The sequence below is a fragment of the Somniosus microcephalus genome, unplaced genomic scaffold (genome assembly GCF_052327205.1).
Source record: "Somniosus microcephalus isolate GS21.2 unplaced genomic scaffold, FLI_Smic_1.0 unresolved_chr1, whole genome shotgun sequence".
Lineage (NCBI taxonomy): Eukaryota > Metazoa > Chordata > Chondrichthyes > Squaliformes > Somniosidae > Somniosus > Somniosus microcephalus.
Window position 1 is genome coordinate 159657786 of NW_028225179.1, and position 23656 is coordinate 159681441.

Genomic DNA, 23656 nt, shown 5'->3' on the forward strand with positions numbered 1-23656 from the left:
GAAGACTCAAGGAAGTAAGAGAAACTGTGGTTTCACCAGCTGGCCAAGCTGGTGGCAGGTACTGCGCTAATCCTTCCTGGGCGTCAGACTGGGGCTCCAGCGACTGGCTCTACAGCTGAGACAGGCAGCGAAATCGGAGGCAAGCAATAACGGACTGGGAGGGAGCACTCGGGAGACGGCCGGCGCAGCAAGCAGGTCAGCGTTCAGACCTCCGGCGGGAACGAGTCTCCAACAGTGAATAAACGGAAACCGCAGTAAAACAGCGTTGTTATCGGCAGCAGCAGCGGGAAATGCCATATCTTTGCTGCAGAGAAAAAAAAGCGCGGGAAGCGCCATATCTTTTTTTTGAAATGCCTAAATCTGGTAATATTGATGGTTTTGATAGCGAAATAGAGGATTGGACCACATACGTGGAAAGAGTAGAGGTATATTGCACTGCAAATGGAATAGAAGATGAAAAAAAAGCTTCAGTACTTCTGAACTTAATGGGCGCAAAGACATACGGGCTGTCACGAAACTTAATCACTCCAGCCAAACCAAAGGACAAGAATTTTAAAGAAATTGTTGATACCCTGCAGGAGCACTTAAACCCAACACCGCTGCTGATAGCGGAACGATTCAAGTTCTTCAAGAGAAATCAACACAAGAATGAAAGTAACGCTGATTACCTAACCGAATTAAGAAAGCTATCAAAGTACTGCCAATTCGGGGCAGGACTATCAGATTATCTTCGAGACAAATTCGTTTGCAGTCTCTTAAGTGAAGGAACACAAAAAAGACTGCTTTCTGAAAAAGATTTAACATTGGACAAAGCTTTCAGTATGGCCGTATCATACGAAGCAGCAGCAAAAGGAGCTGCAGAGATACAACAAAAGACACAGGACTTCGGCACCTATGAAATGACACAGGGTTTCGGAAGATGTTATCGCTGCGGCAGATCCACCCATAACCAGAGGGACTGCTGGTTCAAGGACAAAGCATGCAGGCAATGCGGGAAGATTGGACACATTGCACGGGTATGCCAATCTGGACAAAATAAATCCACTGACAGAAAACAAAAAATCAATAAAGAAAAATACAGGAAGGTACAAATGATGATGGACAGTAGCTCCGAAGACCAGAAGAGCGATAGCGACTTCAAAAACAAGAGACTAAGCTGTCTCAAATTATATAATGTACTTGCCAAAGAGGATTACCAAACCATTTGGGTTACCCTCACAATAGCAGGGTCCCCAGTTAAAATGGAGCTAGATACAGGATCAGCTCTAACCGTAATAAATCGACGAGATTACGAGAGGCTATTTTCGCATATACCTCTAAAAGGCACATCCATTATCTTAAAAACATATACGGGGCAGAAAGTATACCCCAAAGGAAAAATAAGGGTGCCTGTTGTATACAACGGCAAAGAAATACCAAAGTTGTATTTATACATTCTACAAGATGGTGGTCCACCGTTGTTGGGACGTGAATGGATCAGGAAGATACGTTTAGACTGGCACTCCATTCAGGCACTGACGGTGACCAGTAAGGAAAAAAAACAATGATGACATCATACCTGAACGATTAAAAGACATCTTGGCCAACGCCAAAGAAGTGTTTCAAGAGAAACTAGGAACCTTGAAAGGCATCACCGCCTCAATAAAAGTGGAAGATGCAGCAATTCCAAAATTTTTTAAGGCAAGACCGGTGCCATACGCAATACGTCCACCAGTCAAGGCAGAGCTGGAGAATTTGGAAAAAGCAGGCGTATTATCCAAAATAGATTGGAGCGAATGGGCAACACCCATCGTTCCAGTCATGAAAAAAGCATTGAAAAATAACTCTGATGAACAGAGAAAAATTCACATCTGTGGTGACTTCAAGGTAACTGTAAACCTGGTCCTTCACACAGTACAGTATCCTCTTCCGAGGATAGAAGATATTTTCGCCTCACTATCCGGAGGGAAACGTTTCACCAAAATTGACTTGGCACAGGCATATCTACAGATGGAGGTTGAGGACGCCTCTAAAAAGTATCTCAAAATAAACACACACAAAGGCCTGTACCAGTACAATCGACCTGGTTTTTGGAGTAGCATCAGCTCCAGCTATCTGGCAAAGAGCTATGGAGCAAGTCCTGCAAGGGATTCCGGGGACTCAATGCTACATAGACAACATCCTTATAACAGGAGAAAACGACAACGAGCACCTTGCCAATTTGGAGCAGGTGCTCACTAGGCTGAAAGAACGGGGCCTGCGAGCAAATCGCCCCAAGTGCGAATTTTTCCAAAATCAGATATCATATTGTGGCCACATAATTAACAGTGAAGGGTTGCATAAGTCACCTGAAAAAATTGAAGCAGTTATAAAAGCCCCAGCACCTGAAAATGTTTCACAATTAAGGTCATTCCTGGGATTAATAAATTACTATCATAAATTTTTACCTAACTTATCAACTCTTCTACAGAAAACCCGGCGACCAGCGAGGCCCGAGACCAGTCGGGAGCAGCGTGGTGAGACCGGTATAAAAACCGGAGAGAGGCGAGGCCCGAGACCAGTCGGGACCAGCGGGAGCAGCGAGGAGGAGCTCGGGAGAAAACCCGGCGACCAGCGAGGCCCGAGACCAGTCGGGAGCAGCGTGGTGAGGCCGGTATAAAAACCGGAGAGAGGCGAGGCTTACCAACTCAGCAGCGGGGAGAGAGGTAAAAAATAATCAGTGTGTGACGTCACCAGGGAGCAGGTAGGTGATTGGTTGGTGAGTATTTCTCTTTTTTCAATACAAGCTTGAATTCTGTGGTGTTAAATTTCTGTGGTGTAGTGGGGATAGTTGGTAAATAAAGCGCCCTAGAGCATACCTGTAACTGGGGTATTGAATAAATTTTTTAAAGTAATTAAAGGGGTAAGTCATGGCAGGAGAGTTCAGACCCGTGCTCTGCTCCTCCTGCTCTATGTGGGAAGTCAGGGACACTGCCAGTGTCCCTGACGACCATGTGTGCGGGAAATGCATCCAGCTGCAGCTACTTGTAGACCGCATTGCGGCGCTCGAGCTGCGGGTGGATGAATTTTGGAGCATGCGCGATGCTGAAAGGCTCGTGGATAACACGTTTAGCGAGTTGTGCACGCCTCAGGGTAGGGCAGCACAGGGGGTGACCATCAGGCGGAGCAACAAAGGCAGGCAGGTAGTGCAGGGAACCCCTGCGGACATCCCCCTTTCAAACAAGTATACCGCTTTGGATACTGTTGAGGGGGATGACTCATCAGGGGAAGGCAGCAGCAGCCAACTTCCTGGCACTGGGGGTGCTCCTGCTGCCCAGGAAGGGGGGAAAAAGAGTGGGAGAGCAATAGTGGTAGGGGATTCTATAGTAAGGGGAACAGATAGGCGTTTCTGTGGCCGTAGACGTGAATCCAGGATGGTTTGTTGCCTCCCTGGTGCCAGGGTCAAGGATGTCACTGAGCGGCTGCAGGGCATTCTGGAGGGGGAGGGAGAACAGCCAGTGGTCGTGGTCCACATTGGTACCAACGACATAGGTAAAAAGAGGGATGAGGTCCTGCAGCAAGAATTTAGGGAGCTAGGTGAAGGATTAAGGAGCAGGACCTCAAAGGTTGTAATCTCTGGATTACTCCCGGTGCCACGTGCTAGTAAGTATAGGAATAGGAAGATAGAACAGATGAATGCGTGGCTAAAGGGATGGTGCAGGGGGGAGGGCTTTAGTTTCCTGGATCACTGGGTCTGCTTCTGGGAAAGGTGGGACTTGTACAAGTCGGACGGTTTACACCTGAACCAGGGGGGAACCAATATCCTTGCGGGGAGGTTTGCTAGCACTGCTGGGGAGGGTTTAAACTAACTTGGCAGGGGGTTGGGGTACAGAGTGGAGCTATAGTAGGGGGTGATTTATGGCCAAATACAGAGGGAAAAACAAGTCAGCTGGGAAGGCAGAGCAAATATGTGAAGGCAAAAGAGAATATGGCAGGGCTGGAAGGCATTTGTTTTAATGCAAGGAGTCTTGCAAATAAGGTGGATGAACTGAAGTTGTTGTTGAACACATGGGAGTACGATATTGTTGCTATCACGGAGACATGGTTGAGGGAGGGTCAGGACTGACAGCTCAATATTCCGGGGTATAGAATCTTCAGGCGAGACAGAGGGGGGTGTAAAAGGGGAGGGGGTGTTGCAATATTAATTAAGGAGTCAATTATTGCTGTAAGGAGGGATGATATATTAGCGGGTTCCTCTAATGAGGCCATATGGGTAGAACTTAAAAACAAAAAGGGGGCAAGCACTTTGCTGGGAGTGTACTATAGGCCCCCAAACAGTCAGGGGGAGATAGAGGAACAGATATGTAGGCAAATCTCAGAGAAGTGCGAAAATAATAGGGTAATAATAGTGGGGGATTTCAACTTCCCCAATATAAATTGGGACAGTCAGAGTGTGAAAGGCTTAGAGGGTGCAGAATTCTTAAAGTGCATCCAGGAGAGCTTTTTGAGCCAACATGTAGAAAGTCCTACAAGAGAGGGGGCGGTACTGGACCTAATTCTGGGGAATGTAGCCAGGCAAGTGGTGGAAGTGTCAGTAGGAGAGCATTTTGGCGACAGTGACCATAATTCGGTGAGTTTTAAGGTGGTCATGGAAAAAGACAAAGACGGCCCGGAAATAAGGGTTCTAAATTGGGGGAAGGCCGATTTTAATATGATAAGGCAGGATCTGGCCAAAGTGGACTGGGAGCAGCTGCTTATAGGAAAATCCACATCAAAACAGTGGGAGACTTTCAGAAGGGAAATAGAGAGAGTACAACGCCAACATGTTCCTGTAAAGGTCAAGGGTGGGACCAACAAGCAAAGGGAACCTTGGATGACAAGGGATATACAAAAATGCATTAGAAATAAAAGGGGGGCTTTTGGCAGTTACAAAAGACTAAAGACAGAAGAAGCCCTAGAGGAGTATAAAAAGTGCAGGGGCATACTTAAAAAAGAAATTAGGAGGGCGAGGAGGGGCCATGAAATAACACTGGCGAGCAAAATAAAGGAAAATCCTAAGATGTTTTATAAGTATATTAAGGGCAAGAGGATAACCAGGGAAAGGGTAGGGCCCATTAGGGACCAAAGTGGCAATCTGTGTGTAGAGCCAGAGGATGTAGGCGGGGTTTTAAATGAATTTTTTGCATCTGTGTTCACTATGGAGAAAGACGATGCAGACATAGAAATCGGGCAAGGGGACTGTGACATACTTGAACATATTAGCATCGAGAGGGAGGAGGTGCTAGCGGTTTTAGCGGGCCAAAAAGTGGATAAATCCCCAGGCCCGGACGAGATGTATCCCAGGCTGCTGTGGGAGGCAAGGGAGGAGATTGCAGGGGCTCTGACACTAATTTTCAGAACCTCTCTGGCCACAGGGGATGTACCAGAGGACTGGAGAACAGCTAACGTAGTACCATTATTCAAGAAGGGTAGCAGGGATAAACCAGGGAATTACAGGCCAGTGAGTCTAACATCTGTGGTGGGGAAATTATTGGAAAAAATTCTGAGGGACAAAATTAATCTCCACTTGGAGAGGCAAGGATTAATCGGGGATAGTCAGCATGGCTTTGTCAAGGGTAAATCATGTCTAACAAATCTGATCGAATTTTTCGAGGGGGTGACTAGTGGGGTGGATGAGGGAAATGCTGTGGATGTGGTTTACATGGACTTCAGTAAAGCGTTTGACAAAGTCCCGCATAGGAGACTGGTCAAGAAGGTAAGAGCCCATGGGATCCAGGGTGCCTTGGCGCGTTGGATCCTAAACTGGCTGAGTGGCAGGAGGCAGAGGGTGATGGTCGAAGGTTGCTTTTGAAGTAAGATATTAAAAATTGGATGTAATAAGGTAAAACAAACCAGGATTCATCTGTAACACCAATATACAAAATGGAGGGAATAGGTTAATTCGTGCTCTGAGTTGAACAATAGAAGTCTGTAAAAGTTGTATAAACCCAGATAAGGTTTAAACAGGACTACGGGTTAACTGCTGAGAGATTAAAACTGTCAAAACAACCCCTTAGAAAGAGGGAGAGATATATGGGTTTGGCCACGCGAGTCGACACCTTTGCACTTAAGGGTTTGTTAAGTGTGAAGCTCAATAGGGTTCTATTCTTTTAACTAACTAAAGTGTTTTTGCTCTGTAGAAATAATTTAAGAGAGAGAGACAGAAAATCTGCGGATTGCCCGCTTTGGAAAGATCTACTATCTTAGAGAAATACTTAAAAAGACCAAGCCATCTGACAACAGCAAATGGACGATCGTAAAGTAATAAAGTTGAGGCCCCTGGGTCATGAGAAAGTAACAGGACCAACTGATAACGAAATGTGAGATTTGTAAGCGACTGGAAGAATGGAATGTCACGGTTTTATAATTACAATTTAACTATAATTCTGTATATGCTAATAAGCTTATCCCCGCCTTTAGGGCAGGGCCTTAATTTTTGTATAACTGTGTGCACCTCAAGAGATTCGGTGGAGTCGGAGCCTTGTGTTGGGACGCAAGAGCCATAGCTCCCCAGGCCTGAATAAACCGTTTCTACTTCAATTATTGGGTCTGTCTTTCTTATAACAAGCCAGTGTTGTCGACTTTGTATATCACTTAGTCCACACTTTGGGGGCTTACATCAATTGGCGACGAGGATGGGATGCGCGTTCTGAACCAGACTCTCGGACAGCGTTAACCTAAGACGGGCGAGTATGTTTTAATTACCACCTGTAAAATTAGGGGTTAACTGCTGGTGAGACGTTGAGTCAGAATCGACGTATAAAAGAACTATAAAAAGAAAGACACCTTTAATTGAAGGCGGTTAAAAAGTAAACTGCAGTAGGGGTAGGGGCAGGTAGTTCCCTACCAACCTTTGGGACAGGTAGTGCCCTAAGGACCGTGAGGCGGGAAAACCTCGGTAGGGACAGGTAGTTCCCTACCAACCTTTGGGACAGGTAGTTCCCTAAGGACCGTGAGGCGGGAAAACCTCAGTAGGGGCAGGTAGTTCCCTACCAACCTTTGGGGCAGGTAGTTCCCTAAGGACCATCTGTGAGACGGCGAAATCTCAACAATTGAATGAATGGGTGCACCGTGGTGAGTGAATGAGATAAAACCCTACGGTCATAAAGAGGTTAGAACGGACAAGGGTGAGGTCTGTCCCCAGCACCTAGCCTGAGCCTGAATTAAGAGGACAGTAGTCCCACGTGATGGCCAGGATCAAGTAGGACGCCGGGAGCTACAGATCCCACAGTACCGAAACCTCGGAACTAAAGGGCTGGTGTGTGTCTAACAAAACGAAGTGACTAACAGAAAGCAAGAAATTAACTAAGGTGACGCTATGGGGCGAACAACGTAGCGTACAAATCTAATTCACCAATACCGTGAATTAAACATTAAACGTAGCAGTTAGTTTTGACTAAGAGGGTGGAAGAATCCTCAAAGGACCTGGATTCTATAACCCGACTCCTGGAAAATAAAAAGAAACAGTGCAGAGAGCCAAAGGCTTGGTGGGGAGGAGCTAAAGATAAAGAGGCAACAGATAATGTAAGGAATTGAAACAGAAGGGAGAGATAAAGAAGGAAAAAGATCTAATTTGCAGGCGGACCAATTTGAAACCCCAGTAAAAAAAAAACAAACAAACAGGGATTTGGAAACTAGGGAAAGCTGTTGAGTCACAGATTTAAAAAGGAAGGAAAAGATAAACTTAAAGCTTTACCAACATGGAAGTTATTAGCATCTGTACCAAGACAAGTAAAACACGAGATTTGCTGAGTGAAAGGAACCTTAGACATATGCTGAAATTACAGTTTGTATAAAAATGTGTGAGTGTGGATGTTTTCCTGATTAGGAATGTTTAAGAGGATTCAATATTCCTTTGTCTGAAAATCTGTCCGTTAAGAAAAAGAACTGTCTGCTGTGTGTTGTAGCTCCACCCACTTCTCTGTGTTAAAGTAAAAGCATTTAACCCCTTTGTCTTGTCGGGGATTTTGGAAGTTTAAGAATGTGCAAATAAGATTGTGCCCTCAGAATGAAAAAAACCTATTACAATTTAAGTTAAGCTGGAGTGTAAAAATTGAGAAGAGCAACAAAAAGTTTGTTTAATGAAAGATTAAGTTTCAGTCTAAGATCTAACCTTGAAGTTATGAGGTAAATTAACCTATTAAAACCAGACTTTCATTGTGGCCACAGTGAAATTCTGGTTGATGTAAATTGGTGTAGTCCAAATTGAATAAGATAACTCCACTCCGCAAGAATATCTGATAGTGGCAGGTCCCTCTACAATATTTAATTGACTATGGTACTGGAAGCCTTATAGAAGGCGGGACTAGAGTTAAACCTTAGAGAGGTATAGGTAGGGAAGGATGAAGTAGTCTACCTAGGATACATAGTGACACAAGGGAAGAGACAAATGCCCAAAAACAGATGGGAGGGGCATTAGGACTGGCTGCGTGCTTTGATTGCTCGCAAGCTTCTAGGGATGGCAGCAGGAAGGGACCGCGCCAGAGAGGGGAGGGGGATCCGAGGATGTTTGTTGACGTATTGGTAGGGGGCCGACAGTGAAAAAATGTTAATAGACACAGGAGCCACAATCTCATTGACAGACTTACCCTTACCCCGAACGAAACTTTCTGTTAGTATAGCAGGAATCGGTGGACGAAGAATCAGGGCTTATAAGAGCGAAACAGTCTTACTAGAAATTGGATGTATAATAATACCTACACAGTTGTGGGTATGCGAGAACACGGAAGGAACAATCCTAGGGATAGATATACTGCGAGAAGTAGGAGCTTTAGTCGACCCTAAAGCGAATGAAGTGTACTGGCCCCCAGATTATAAGTCAAACAAACAGGCAGGCCCGGGAAACAAAGTAGAAATGGCCCAGCCTATACAGGATTTGATCAAAGGGGGGTAGCCAAAGGAAAATGTGTAAACCTATATAGATAGTCGGAATGCCTTTGGGGTGGTGTCTGATTACATGATAGCGGGAGTAGGCAGGGATATATGACACCAGGAGAAGACCCGTAAGAGACAAGAATATAACCAAGGAATTAGAAGGAACCTCTCTCCTACCCAAAGAGTGCATAATAATAAATTAAAGCACACGAGAGGATGGGCAGCTAAACGAGCAATTGAGAGAGGGAATCTGACCAATGAAGCCCAAATGTTCACGTTGAATCAAAGTGTGAAACCACAACTGTCTTTCAGTCAGGGATGTTTTTTGGGTTGCGTGAAGTGACGCAATAATGTTTAGCTCCACCTTCAAAAGCCTGCGAAGGAGTTAACCCTTTCCACTGACAGCTGTTTGAGTTCACCAAGTAACAACTTCAGTATTACTGAACAGAATTTAAAGATATTGGACATTATTAAATGTAAATTTCTTAATGTTGAGTTAATATTTCCCCACAGTGATAGAAGGAAAATTAGGATTTGATAAATGGAAGTTATCTTATAAACTAATTGCAGCACCGTCTCAAACGGCAGGGAGGCTGCTTGGGAAGCTGTCCTGTTACCCAAAGATAAATCTGGACAGATAGTTAGAGACATGAGGCCAAAGACCAACAGATTATACGGGATCGAGAACAGGATACACGGGACGACCAGAAGGAGGTCTTAGCAATAGATAGCAAAGTGATAGCAGAAATAATACCAGCCAAACCAGGGCTAGCACCCAGATGGTCAGGACCTTATGAAGTATTAATGAATAATGACACATGTGCTCATGTAGATGGGTCTGGAACGGGTAAAGGAAGGTGGAAACACTGGACTCAGTTAAAAATATATAAGAAAGACAATGAGTAAACCAGAGATGGTGCCCTTTTTGACAGAGTGAGGAGTATACTAGAAGATATAAAGAATGGGAAGGGGAGTTACTACATATATCAATGATAGGGCTGTGTATGATGATAATGGGCTGTGTATGATGATAATATTATATGCCATAGTTTGCATCTTCAGGTATGTCTGGGGACAGAGCCACAGAACAAGAAATGAACCAGATGTACAGCATTTTGAACTGATAAAATGGATAAGAGCAGAATAATTCTAACTGGCTGGTGACGACCAGCCCCCTTTTTGTAATTACAGGAACATTGGACGTCCGGAATGAGATGGAGCGTCCTCGCCTTGATTCTAGGGATAAATATAAGTATTGCCATTATCGAGGGGGATTAGTAATAAGGAGAACACAGGATGAGGTGTATTTTAGTGTAGCACATAGAGTTACTAAGCTTGCCATTAATATGAGTACTTTTGAGATACAAAACAAACCTGGAACTCCCTGTGGGTAAAACAATTAGAGGATCCACAGAAAAAAATCTATCTTACAAAGATGTAAGAAACGGGAGTATTGGAAACGACCGGAGCAGGGTATGCGGCCGGGTTAGCAACAGTCAATAGCTTGGACATAGAAGGAGTAAACGAAGGAGTAGAAGAATTACAAGCAAAAATAGAGAAGTTACTAAAACAAGCTACTGGAAATAGCCAGCAATTGACACTGGCAGGGAAACCAAACAATAATGCAATTGTCGGGGGTAGAAGAGATAGTAGCCCCCCATGCAGAAACAATCAATACAATTATTGATAGACTTAATAATGCTTCTCGCCAAAACAATAAGGAACTAATATGTGCCACGTAGGGCTCATGGCTATTGTCGAATGCTCAGCATAATATGAGGCAAATAAATAATGGACAGATCCCTGATTGGATTACTAATAAGGATCTGGAACCTTGGATTGACACAAATAAAAGCCTATGTAAGGAATGTAAAATGGGACAAGTACACTGGGCAGGTGATTGTCTGACCCCATGGACTAAGATGATTGGCTTTGTACTGGCCATCCCACAATTCCCAGAAGGGGGACAACTCCGATACGACGTGATTAATATAGGAGAAGTACAAAGGGAAAGTGGGTTAAATATCATGATGTCCCTACCAAGGCGCTTTGGGAAAGGGATGAAGATAATAAACAGAAGAATGAAACCTAAAGGGGGGTGGTAGTGGACGGGTGCCACCACAAGGGAAGGACATGGGTGTGCACACACCCCCCCACCGAGGGAGACACATCTGAGTGCGGATTTGCGTAAATTACCAATTGCACCCTCGAGGTTCACCCAAGGGGATACACTGGACCTGGGTAGCATCAAGGAACAATGGGACCTGTTGTGTCACCACAATTGAACAGAAATATGAATATCAAGATATGGCTTGTACCATTCCCCAACCAAACCGTTGTATTGGTCTAAAGATACCTATACAGATAGGAAAACCTGGTCATTTGATAATATGAGACTTACTAAAAAGGGTTGAAACTTATGTCATACCAGAGCCCAAGGCAATTCCTAAGTTAGAGGAAGCTTGGCAGAAGTTACGGCAGGAAACAAAGGAAATTTTAAAGTACTATCATAAAATAGAAGAAGGCTTAAAGAAACAACAAAAAGACATTAGTACAACATTAGAGGAAACTCACCCACTTCCTCATATTTTGACAATTGGGGATTAGGATGGTCGGGGACTTTGGGCGCCTCGGTGGTACAAGGCATAATGATATTCCTCTTGATTGTTATTCTGATATATTGTGTATTTTTATTTCTCCAGTGCCTTTGTGCCAGAATGAGTAAGGCCAAAATTGGTGCGGTGAAAGAAGTAGAGCCTGAGGAGGGGCAGGTAGCGATGTTAAGAATGGACAGCTCCCCCGCCTCTCCAAGGCAAATGGTGTAAGACGCGATGGGAAGCCCTGAAATTATATGGGATTAATTGGGCATGGTAATTAATGACCGGGCCGGCCAACCGTACGATGGAGGTGGCAGAAGGAGGGTGGCAGAAGGAGGGTGGTGAATGAGGACTGGTGTGTGATGACAGTCTCGAATTGGCACGTCACACACCCCACGTGGGAATGAGGGACAGGCTTGAGCAGAAAAGCCTCAACCATTAGTGCAGGGTCTAAGGGGCCCCGGGAATGGTTACGCCGGACGGAGTGCATAAAGGAAAGCCCACCCTAAAGGAAAGCCCACCGTAAAGGAAAGACCACCATACCACAGAGGGGGAAGTCGGCCTCCAAATTGATAAGATATATATACATGTATAACCTAAACTGGTAGAAGGCCAGGGAGTGCACGCTCTGGCAGACACCAGGAAGTGGAAATACATGTTGACCTGTTTGGAGCAATTGTCCAAAGGTCAAAAGGGGGGACTGAAGTAAGATATTAAAAATTGGATGTAATAAGGTAAAACAAACCAGGATTCATCTGTAACACCAATATACAAAATGGAGGGAATAGGTTAATTCGTGCTCTGAGTTGAACAATAGAAGTCTGTAAAAGTTGTATAAACCCAGATAAGGTTTAAACAGGACTACGGGTTAACTGCTGAGAGATTAAAACTGTCAAAACAACCCCTTAGAAAGAGGGAGAGATATATGGGTTCGGCCACGCGAGTCGACACCTTTGCACTTAAGGGTTTGTTAAGTGTGAAGCTCAATAGGGTTCTATTCTTTTAACTAACTAAAGTGTTTTTGCTCTGTAGAAATAATTTAAGAGAGAGAGACAGAAAATCTGCGGATTGCCCGCTTTGGAAAGATCTACTATCTTAGAGAAATACTTAAAAAGACCAAGCCATCTGACAACAGCAAATGGACGATCGTAAAGTAATAAAGTTGAGGCCCCTGGGTCATGAGAAAGTAACAGGACCAACTGATAACGAAATGTGAGATTTGTAAGCGACTGGAAGAATGGAATGTCACGGTTTTATAATTACAATTTAACTATAATTCTGTATATGCTAATAAGCTTATCCCCGCCTTTAGGGCAGGGCCTTAATTTTTGTATAACTGTGTGAACCTCAAGAGATTCGGTGGAGTCGGAGCCTTGTGTTGGGACGCAAGAGCCATAGCTCCCCAGGCCTGAATAAACCGTTTCTACTTCAATTATTGGGTCTGTCTTTCTTATAACAAGCCAGTGTTGTCGACTTTGTATATCACTTAGTCCACACTTTGGGGGCTTACATCACTTTTGTGACTGGAAGCCTGTGTCCAGTGGGGTACCTCAGGGATCGGTGCTGGGTCCCTTGCTGTTTGTGGTCTACATAAATGATTTGGATGAGAATGTAAAAGGTATGATCAGTAAGTTCGCAGATGACACGAAAATTGGTGGGGTGGTAAATTGCGAGGAGGAAAGCCTCCGGCTACAGGACGATATAAACGGGTTGGTCAGATGGGCGGAAAAGTGGCAAATGGAATTTAACCCTGAAAAGTGCGAGGTGATGCATTTTGGACGGACAAATAAGGCAAGGGAATACACAATGAGTGGTAGGACCCTAGGAAGTACAGAGGGTCAGAGGGACCTTGGTGTACATGTACATAGATCCCTGAAGGCAGCGGAGCAGGTAGATAAGGTGGTTAAAAAGGCATATGGGATACTTGCCTTCATTAGCCGAGGCATAGAATATAAGAGCAGGGAGGTTATGATGGAGCTGTACAAAACGCTGGTGAGGCCACAGCTGGAGTACTGTGTGCAGTTCTGGTCGCCTCACTATAGGAAGGATGTGATTGCTTTGGAGAGGGTGCAGAGAAGATTCACCAGGATGTTACCTGGGATGGAGCGCCTCAGCTATGAAGAGAGGCTGGACAGGCTGGAGTTGTTTTCCTTGGAGCAGAGAAGGCTGAGGGGGGACCTGATTGAGGTGTACAAAATAATGAGGGGCATAGATAGGGTAGATAAAGAGGAACTTTTCCCCTTAGTGGGGGGGTCAATAACAAGGGGGCATAGATTCAGGGTAAGGGGCAGGAGATTTAGAGGGGATTTGAGGAGGAACTTTTTCACCCAGAGGGTGGTTGGAATGTGGAACTCAATGCCTGAAAGGGTGGTGGAGGCAGGAACCCTCACAACATTCAAGAAGCATTTGGATGAGCACTTGAAATGCCATTGCATACAAGGCTATGGACCAAATGCTGGAAAATGGGATTAGACTGGACAGGGATGGATGGGCGGCGCAGACACGATGGGCCTTGGGCCTCTTTCTGTGCTGTAAAACTCTATGACTCTTAATGAACTTCTACAGACAGGAGTGATTTGGAAATGGAACGAAGACTGTAAACGTGCCTTCCATAAATGCAAAGACTTAATCACATCCGAAGAAGTTTTGGCTCATTACAACCCATCACTACCAATCAGACTGGCGTGCGATGCATCCCCTTACGGCATAGGAGCAGTATTATCCCATAAGTTCCCTGATGGCTCAGAACGGCCGATAGCTTTTGCGTCACGCTCATTAAACTCAGCTGAGCGTAACTATGCCCAAATAGACAGGGAAGCACTCAGCCTGGTATGGGGAGTGAAGAAATTCAACCATTACCTACACGGACAAAAATTTACCTTGTTGACTGACCATCAACCCCTCATCTCCATATTCAACCCTAAAAAAGGTGTTCCCATTATGACAGCACAAAGACTACAGAGGTGGTCCCTTTTTCTAGGGGCACACCAATATAACATAGAATACAAAGGGTCAAAACAGCATGGGAATGCTGACGGTTTAGCGCGCCTACCGTTGCCAACGATAGAAGAGGCAACTACAGTAGACCCAGTAGAAATATTCCACTCTACCATAGTGGAATGTCTACCAGTGACAAATTCTGCCATTGAAAGGGAGACAAGAAATGACCCGACTCTCTCACGGGTCTACGATTTAACAGTGAAGGGATGGCCAGCACATGGCGAACCACTGTTGCCAGCATTCTCGCAAAGAAGAGAACAGCTGTCAGTGTGCCGAGGAACCTTGATGTGTGGATCCAGAGTGGTGATTCCACCCAAACTCCAGGATAAAGTGCTAAAGGAGCTTCACGAGGGGCATCTGGGTGGAGTGAAAGTGAAGAACCTAGCTAGGGCGTTTGTATGGTGGCCAGGTATCGATGGAGACATCGAAGACATGACCAAGAGCTGCCTAGGATGCCAAAAGGTCCAAAACGCTCCACCACAGGCCCCTCTACATCCATGGGAGTGGCCCTCATCTCCCTGGCAAAGGGTGCACATCGACTTTGCTGGTCCATTTATGGACTCAATGTTCTTAATCGCGGTTGATGCACACTCCAAGTGGCTGGAGGTAATAAAGATGTCCTCCACCACCACGGAAAAAACCATCACAGTATTAAGGACCATATTTGCCAGGAATGGGCTGCCGGAACAGATATGTTCTGATAATGGACTGCAATTTGTGTCTGAAGAATTCAGAAAGTTCTTAAAAAACAATGGGGTAAAGCACTACACGTCCGCCCCATACCATCCCGCCACCAATGGATTGGCTGAAAGGTTTGTCCAGACCTTCAAGAAGGCCATAAAGGCCATGGGTAATGAAGACATAAAACTTCAGCACAAGGTGGATAACTTCTTATTCGCATACAGGAATGCAACACATATGGTTACCAACCAAACTCCCGCCATGATGTTCTTCAATAGAAACCTAAGATGCCGGCTGGATTTGGTCAAGCCCAACATCAGAAGGGACGTGGAGAACCGGCAGTTTCAAGGCATGAATGAAAGGCCAACTAGGGCCTTCCAGATAGGCCAACAGGTTTTGGCCCGGGACTACCGTACCGAGAAATGGCAGCCTGGAACTATCTGCACACGACTAGGACCACTAATGTATACCGTGGACATCGGAGAAAGCATAATAAGGCGCCATGCAGACCAAATCATAAAGTCATCCGAAAAGGGACAACCTACACCACCACTCTATACATCTAATGATGAAGTAGAGATACCCATATCTACCTCCGATCCGGTGATACTGGAACCCGATGAACCGGACACTGGCATTCAAGCCGAATCAGCCTTACCAAAAGAACCCACTACACCACCAGAAACTACTACACCCCCGAGGCGTTATCCGGAACGAGTCAGGAAGCCTCCTGAGAGACTAACTTATAATTAATTAATTAAAGCAATGTATATTATTTTGCATATAACATGTAATTAATAATTACTTAAAATATGATGTACTGGTTAGCTAAAAAGGGAGGAATTGTGGTGTATGTGCCTTTAAGAGCCCCAGGTGTGTGTAATGCCGGTAATTGCCACTTGGGCTATATAAGCCTGTGTATTGTGTATATCCGTTAGAACACTCCCCAGACTTTGCTTAGTAAATACCTATGAACCAACTCCTGTCTTCAGTGTCTTTATCAACACACGGACACTACATCATGGTCACTGTATGATCCGTCTGTACCAGTAATCTCACGGTCACTGCGTGATCTCTCTGTACCAGTAATCTCACGGTCACTGTATGATCTGTCTGTACCAGTAATCTCACGGTCACTGTATGATCTGTCTGTACCAGTAATCTCACGGTCACTGTGTGATCTGTCTCTACCAGTAATCTCACTGCCACTGTATAATCTGTCTGTACCAGTAATCTCACGGTCACTGTATGATCTGTCTGTACCAGTAATCTCAGTGTCACTGTATGATCTGTCTGTACCAGTAATCTCAGTGTCACTGTATGATCTGTCTGTACCAGTAAACTCACGGTCACTGTATGATTTGTCTGTACCAGTAAACTCACGGTCACTGTATGATCTGTCTGTGCCAGTAATCTCAGTGTCACTGAATGATCTGTCTGTACCAGTAATCTCTCGGTCACTGAATGATCTGTCTGTACCAGTAATCTCATGGTCACGGTATGATCTGTCTGTGCCAGTAATCTCACGGTCACTGTATGATCTGTCTGTGCCAGTAATCTCACGGTCACTGTTTGATCTGTCTGTACCAGTAATCTCATGGTCACTGTGTGATCTGTCTGTACCAGTAAACTCACGGTCACTGTTTGATCTGTCTGTACCAGTAATCTCATGGTCACTGTATGATCTGTCTGTACCAGTAATCTCACGGTCACTGTATGATCTGTCTGTACCAGTAATCTCACGGTCACTGTATGATCTGTCTGTGCCAGTAATCTCACAGTCACTGTATGATCTGTCTGTACCAGTAATCTCACAGTCACTGTATGATCTGTCTGTGCCAGTAATCTCACAGTCACTCTATGATCTGTCTGTACCAGTAATCTCACAGTCACTGTATGATCTGTCTGTACCAGTAATCTCATGGTCACTGTATGATCTGTCTGTACCAGTAATCTCACGGTCACTGTATGATCTGTCTGTACCAGTAATCTCACAGTCACTGTATGATCTGTCTGTGCCAGTAATCTCACAGTCACTCTATGATCTGTCTGTACCAGTAATCTCACGGTCACTGTATGATCTGTCTGTACCAGTAATCTCATGGTCACTGTATGATCTGTCTGTACCAGTAATCTCACGGTCACTGTATGATCTGTCTGTACCAGTAACCTTACGGTAACTGTATGATAATAAGAAATTAAGAACATAAGAACATACGAAATAGGAGCAGGAGTCGGCCAATTGGCCAGTCGAGCCTGCTCCGCCAGTCAATATGATGATGGCTGATCTGCTGCCTCTTCTCCACTTTCCTGCACTTTCCCCATATCCCTTGATTCTCCTAATATTCAAAAATCTATCAATCTCTGTCTTGAATATACTCAACGACTGAGCCTCCAGGGTTCTCTGGGGTAGAGAATTCCAAAATTTCACCACCCTCTGAGTGAAAAGAAATTTCTCCTCCTCTCAGTTCCATATGGTCGACTCCTTATTCTGAGACTTTAATCCCTGGTTCTAGACTCCCCAGCCAGGGGAAATATCCTCCCTGCATCTACCCTGTCAAGCCTGTAAGAATTCTGTATGTTTCAATGAGATCACTTCTCATTCTTCTAAACTCTAGAGAATATAGGCCCAGTCTACTCAACCTCTCCTCATAGGACAAGCCCCCCATCCCAGGAACCATTCTGGTGAACCTTCGTTGCACTCGCTCTATGGCAAGTACATCTTTCCTTAGGTAAGGAGAACAGAACTGTTCACAATACTCCAGATGTGGTCTTACGAGAGCCCTATATAATTGCAGTAAGACATATTTACTCTTATACTCCAATACTCTTGTAATAAAGGCCAACATACCATTTGCTTTCCTAATTGCTTGCTGTACTTGCATGTTAACTTTCAGTGATTCGTGTACAAGGACACCCAGGTCCCAATGAGCACCAACATTTCACAATCCCTCACCATTTATAAAATAAGCTGCTTTGCTATTTTCCTACCAAAGTGAATAACTTCACATTTGTCCACATTATATTTCATTTGCCATGTTGCTGCCCACTCACTTAGCTTGTCTATATCCACTTAAAGCCTCCTTGCATCCTCCTCACAACTTACATTCCCACCCAGCTTTGTATCATCAGCAAACTTGGATATATTACATTTGGTCCCCTCATCCAAATCATTGATGTAGATTGTGAACAGCTGAGGCCCAAGCACTGATCCTTGCGGTACCTGACTAGTTACAGATTGCCAACACGAAAATGAACCATTTATTTCTACTCTCTGATTTCTGTCCAGTAAACCAATCCTCAATCCATGCTACTAGATTAGCCCCAATCCCTTGAGCCCTCATTTTGGTTAAGGCACCTTATCGAATGCCTTTTTAATTCCAAATACACCACATCCGCTAGTTCCCCTTATCTATTCTGCTAGTTACATCATCAAAAAACACTAACAGATTTGGCAAACACGATTTCCCTTCAATAAATCCGTGTTGACTCGGCCCAATCCTATTATTATGTTCTAAGTGCCCCGTTACCACATCGTTTATAATATATTCCAGCATTTTTCCTCATATTGACGTCAGGCTAAATCTTCTGTAATTCCCAGGTTTCTCTCTCCCAACTATCTATAATAGTGGGGATACATTTGCAACTTTCCAATCGCGGGCACCATTCTAGAATCTGTGATCTGTCTGTACCAGGAATCATACGGTCAATATATGATCGGTCTGTATCAGTAATCTCACTGTCACTGTACGATCTGTCTCTACCAGTAATCTCACGGTCACTGTATGATCTGTCTGTACCAGTAATCTCACGGTCACTGTATGATCTGTCTGTATCAGTAATCTCACGGTCACTGTATGATCTCTCTGTACCAGTAATCTCAGGGTCACTGTATGATCTGTCAGTACCAGTAATCTCACGGTCACTGTGTGATCTGTCTGTACCAGTAATCTCATGGTCACTGTATGATCTGTCTGCACCAGTAATCTCACGGTCACTGTATGATCTGTCTGTACCAGTAATCTCATGGTCACTGTATGATCTCTCTGTACCAGTAATCTCAGGGTCACTGTATGATCTGTCTGCACCAGTAATCTCACGGTCACTGTATGATCTGTCTGTACCAGTAATCTCATGGTCACTGTATGATCTCTCTGTACCAGTAATCTCACGGTCACTTTATGATCTGTCTGTACCAGTAATCTCATGGTCACTGTATGATCTGTGTATACCAGTAATCTCATTCACTGTATGATCTGTCTGTACCAGTAATCTCACGGTCACTGTATGATCTGTCTGTACCAAAGATCTCACCGTCACTGTAAGATCTGTCTGTACCTGTAATCTCAATCACTGTATGATCTGTTTATACCAGTAATCTCACGGTCACTGTATGATCTGTTTGTGGCAGTAATCTCATGGTCACTGTATGATCTGTCTGTACCAGTAATTTCACGGTCACTGTATGATCTCTCTGTATCAGTAATCTCATGGTCACTGTATGATCTGTCTGTACCAGTAATCTCAGGGTCACTGTATGATCTGTCTGTACCAGTAATCTCACGGTCACTGTATGATCTGTTTGTGGCAGTAATCTCACGGTCACTGTATGATCTGTCTGTACCAGTAATTTCACGGTCACTGTATGATCTCTCTGTACCAGTAATCTCATGGTCACTGTATGATCTCTCTGTACCAGTAATCTCATGGTCACTGTATGATCTCTCTGTACCAGTAATCTCAGGGTCACTGTATGATCTGTCTGTACCAGTAAAATCATGGTCACTGTATGATCTGTGTATACCAGTAATCTCATTCACTGTATGTATTGGGTGGTTTAATATGATTGAACAGTTTAATACATTTCAATCATTATTTCCTAGTTTTCAAGCTCGTTTAAAGGGTCTTAATACAGATTATTCTGTAAAAAGCCAATGTATATTTAGCGTATTAGGGGACAAACACCTAACTGGATGAAGAACACATCCCGCAGATGGAGTGAGGAAACGAGCTGCCACAGGGGAAAAGGTAAGGAAGGGCAGTGAATAAATAATTCAAGGGAAAAAGTAGAGGAAAAAAAGAGGATGAAGCAGCTGTGGCCCACAACTTGATCAGTCTGAACAGCAGCCTGGACAGGAACTCAAACAAAACTGGTACAACCGGGCCGGCCCCAGATTCAGAGACACCCCCAAGAGGAAAAGACACCCTGGAGACAGCAAACCGACATCACCCTGAATACAGTCCATCAATCAAATTATATCCACAAATCTCAACAGACTCCAGCACATAATCAGACAAAACAAAACTGATCAACATAAAAGGACAGGTGGATGCTCCATTTCTACAGGAGATCCTCCTCACCACCCTCAGAACACACCAAGTTTGTGAGTGAGTGGGTGGGACCAATGCTGGCCGCCTTCTACTGACCCAAGAGCAGAGGATAGTCACACTAATCAACAGGAACCTTCCCATTACTCTGAGACACGCATTCCTGGAGAAGGAGGCCGCTCCATCCTAAAGAATCTCGAATAACAGGAGAACCCAAAGTGATGCTTCAGTTCTGTGTCCTGAATGAGGTGTCCCCACATTCCCCACATCAGCAATCCTCACACTCGCCCCACGTATGGACAGCACAGTAACCATGAGCGGAGACCTAAACTGTGCTCTTCACTCCCAACGGGACAAGCTTCCAGTGGACACAGGGCACTAGGACAAGCAGCCGGAGCAATCTGGGAAAAATAGTGACCTGGTCCCACGCCAACTAATAGCTCGCCTACCGGGTTTTACAAGGTCCTAATCGCGGAACTTGCTCTCCCGCTACTGAAACCCCGCACTGTGTGCTGGAGACAAGGACACAGACACACTTAACTTAGTCACAATCATGTTAATACATATGAAGAGAAAGGTCACCACCATTGCTCATCGTAGAAAATTAAATCCCTCCTCAATGCGGACAAGAAAATATTGGCCAATATCTTAACCTCCAGATATCTCCGGCCTGGTCCATGCAAACAAATAGGCTTCATACGGGGCCGCACGTGGAGGCAAAGCACCAGCGGTTATTCAATGTGATGCACCATTGTCATACCTCTACCCTGAAACTATCCCTGGATGTATAAGCCATAATTGTCTAGGGCGAGTGGAATGATTCAAGGCAATTAAGAGAATAAGCCTTGGTGACACTTTCAGCAATCCAGTGCTTGCTCCCCAGGTCCACAGTGAGCACCAGCTAACTCTATACCCCTCACCACTCCTCCCTCAACAGGCAGAGAAAGCCTCGCTCCCAGGCTTCCTGTCCCGACCTTGGTCACGGACATGAGTTTGACACACAAGATGGAGATGGATCAGGAGATGAGTATTGTAGAGGAGGAAAGGTTCAGCTGGGAAGGGCGGTGTTTCCTGTTGCTGAAGTGTGCAAAGTATCGATGGGTTCTGGAGGCTGTGGTTCATCTGAGGGTCCCTGTGTTGGTCATGTTCGGGGAGCTGACATTTTCAGCTGACCAGTTGAAGGCGATGCTTTATAGAAGATGGATTTGGTGCTTGAATAACACTAACTCCATCCAGGCCCACTTTTAACCACGTTCATTTGCAACTACTTAGTACTAAAAGATACTTTCTATGATATTTTTATGTATAAGGAATCAAATTATAAGATATAAATCAGGCCAAAGGAACTTATATGAGTTTTACCTGGGTTCATGACATCCAACATTTCTCTGCACACCGCGTATAGTAAAGGGCCGTTGAATTTTTCGATAGACAGGGCGGTATCTACTAATGTCAGTAAATTACCGTCCTCACTAATCCTGCAAATATCAAACAATTGGTTATAAATTGACCATAAACACTTTTCTGAGCTATTTCACCAAACAGTGCAGAGTTTCAGTAAAGAGCATGGCCTACCTCCTCTTCTGACGAGTTTCTTCCTGAAATAAATAAAACACAATCTGAGTTGACAGAGACTGAGCGTCTATATCGGGACAGCAGAAATTACACCCAGATTGTTCCAAGCTGCTGATAATTCCCAATTCTCACTGCTGCCCACACACAGGTAGAAAGAGGATATTACAAAAAGGATATCGAAGCACAGGAGAACGTATAAAAGAGATTTACAAGAATGATACCAGAACTGCGAGGGTACAACTAACAGGAAAGAGTGAACAGGAAAGATTATTCTCTAGAAAAGGGAAGACTGAGAGGAGACCTGAGCGAGGTCTTTAACATTATGAAAGGATTCGATGGGGCAGATGTAGAGAAGATGTTTCCACTTGTGGGGAGTCTAAAGCGAGGGGTCGTAAATATAAGAGAGTCAGTAATGAATCCAAAGGAGAATTCAGGAGAAATCTCTTTACTCAGAGAGTGTTTAGAATGTGGAACTCGCTACCACAAGTTGAGGAGAATAGCACCGATGTATTTAAAAGGGAGCGAGATCAGTACATGAGGGAGAAAGGAACAGAAGGATATATTGATAGGGTGAGATGAAGTAAGGTGGGAGGAGGCTCGTGTGGAGCATAAACACTGACATTGATCTGATGGGCCGAATGGCCGGTCTCTGTGCTGGAAAATTCTGTGTAATTCTATGAGCGGCATATTTGAAAACAGGCCATCAGAAATTACACGAAAAATTATTAAATGCTTCTGATAGAAACAGGATATAGTTGAAAAATCTTATTAGAGTATCAGATACTAGAAATCAACATCAGTGTCACTCACAGACACAGTGCCTCTCACACCCACCCTACCAGACACACCCACACACTCACAACATGGGACTGGAACTGGATTGGAATGTGAGTTTCAGGAGAATATTAAACTTGGGCACCACAGAAATAATTACAGACTAAATATCAAGATCACGGCAACTCATTCCCGGGGAGGTTGCAGGTATTCCCGGGATTCTGTAGATTTTGTGGGAGGTCGATTAGTTCGGTGACAATCGCAGCTCCGCCCCGGATAGACAAAACAATCGATCGGTTTAAATCAGTGACGAATTATTGGGAAAATGCTGCATTTATGTCAAAATTCTCGCCCGTCAACTTGTGACTGTGAACTTTCACTGAACTAAACTGAAATATAATCCTCACCTTCAGAAATGTCAGCTCGTCTTTTTGCTCCATCTGTTTCTGCAACTTTGAGAGTTTCTCCTGAATAGAATTTAAATTCTCTTGAATTTCTCGGAGGTTTTTCTCCATTGTTTCTAGAATCTCCCCCTCTTGTTCCCTGAGATCTCTGATTAAACGCTGCTCTTTCTCACTGAGAATCTGGTGCATTTCAGCGCACTCGGATGTGATGCGGCTCTGTAGACTGCTCGACTGTTCCTACCAAATGAAATATGAGAAATAATACTTTATCCGCAATAAAACCAAAAAAAACCGAATCAAACTTCGAAAATTAGCAAAGCGCGATTTACCCTAATTTCGGAAATCTTCTGTTTCTGCCGCCGCTCCGTTTCTAGAGCCGCCGATTTCTTCTTTCTGAGAGAATCTAAGGAAGATTTCAGCTGATCC

The 23656-nt window shown here is 44.4% G+C and overlaps 2 protein-coding genes across 2 annotated transcripts in view; one reads left to right on the forward strand and one right to left on the reverse strand.

Moving 5' to 3' along the window:
* Window positions 1–23656, forward strand: part of LOC147096368 (zinc-binding protein A33-like) — a 766539-nt gene that overhangs the window by 434514 nt on the left and 308369 nt on the right. The gene's annotated exons all lie outside the window — the stretch shown is intronic.
* Window positions 1–23656, reverse strand: part of LOC147096378 (zinc-binding protein A33-like) — a 68787-nt gene that overhangs the window by 16500 nt on the left and 28631 nt on the right. The window contains exons 7-10 of the mRNA XM_085973811.1: window positions 23560–23649; window positions 23234–23467; window positions 22053–22075; window positions 21840–21955 (exon numbers count right to left, since the gene is read on the reverse strand). Of these exons, the coding sequence (XP_085829937.1) occupies window positions 21840–21955; window positions 22053–22075; window positions 23234–23467; window positions 23560–23649 (463 nt within the window). The remainder of the gene's footprint in view (window positions 1–21839; window positions 21956–22052; window positions 22076–23233; window positions 23468–23559; window positions 23650–23656) is intronic.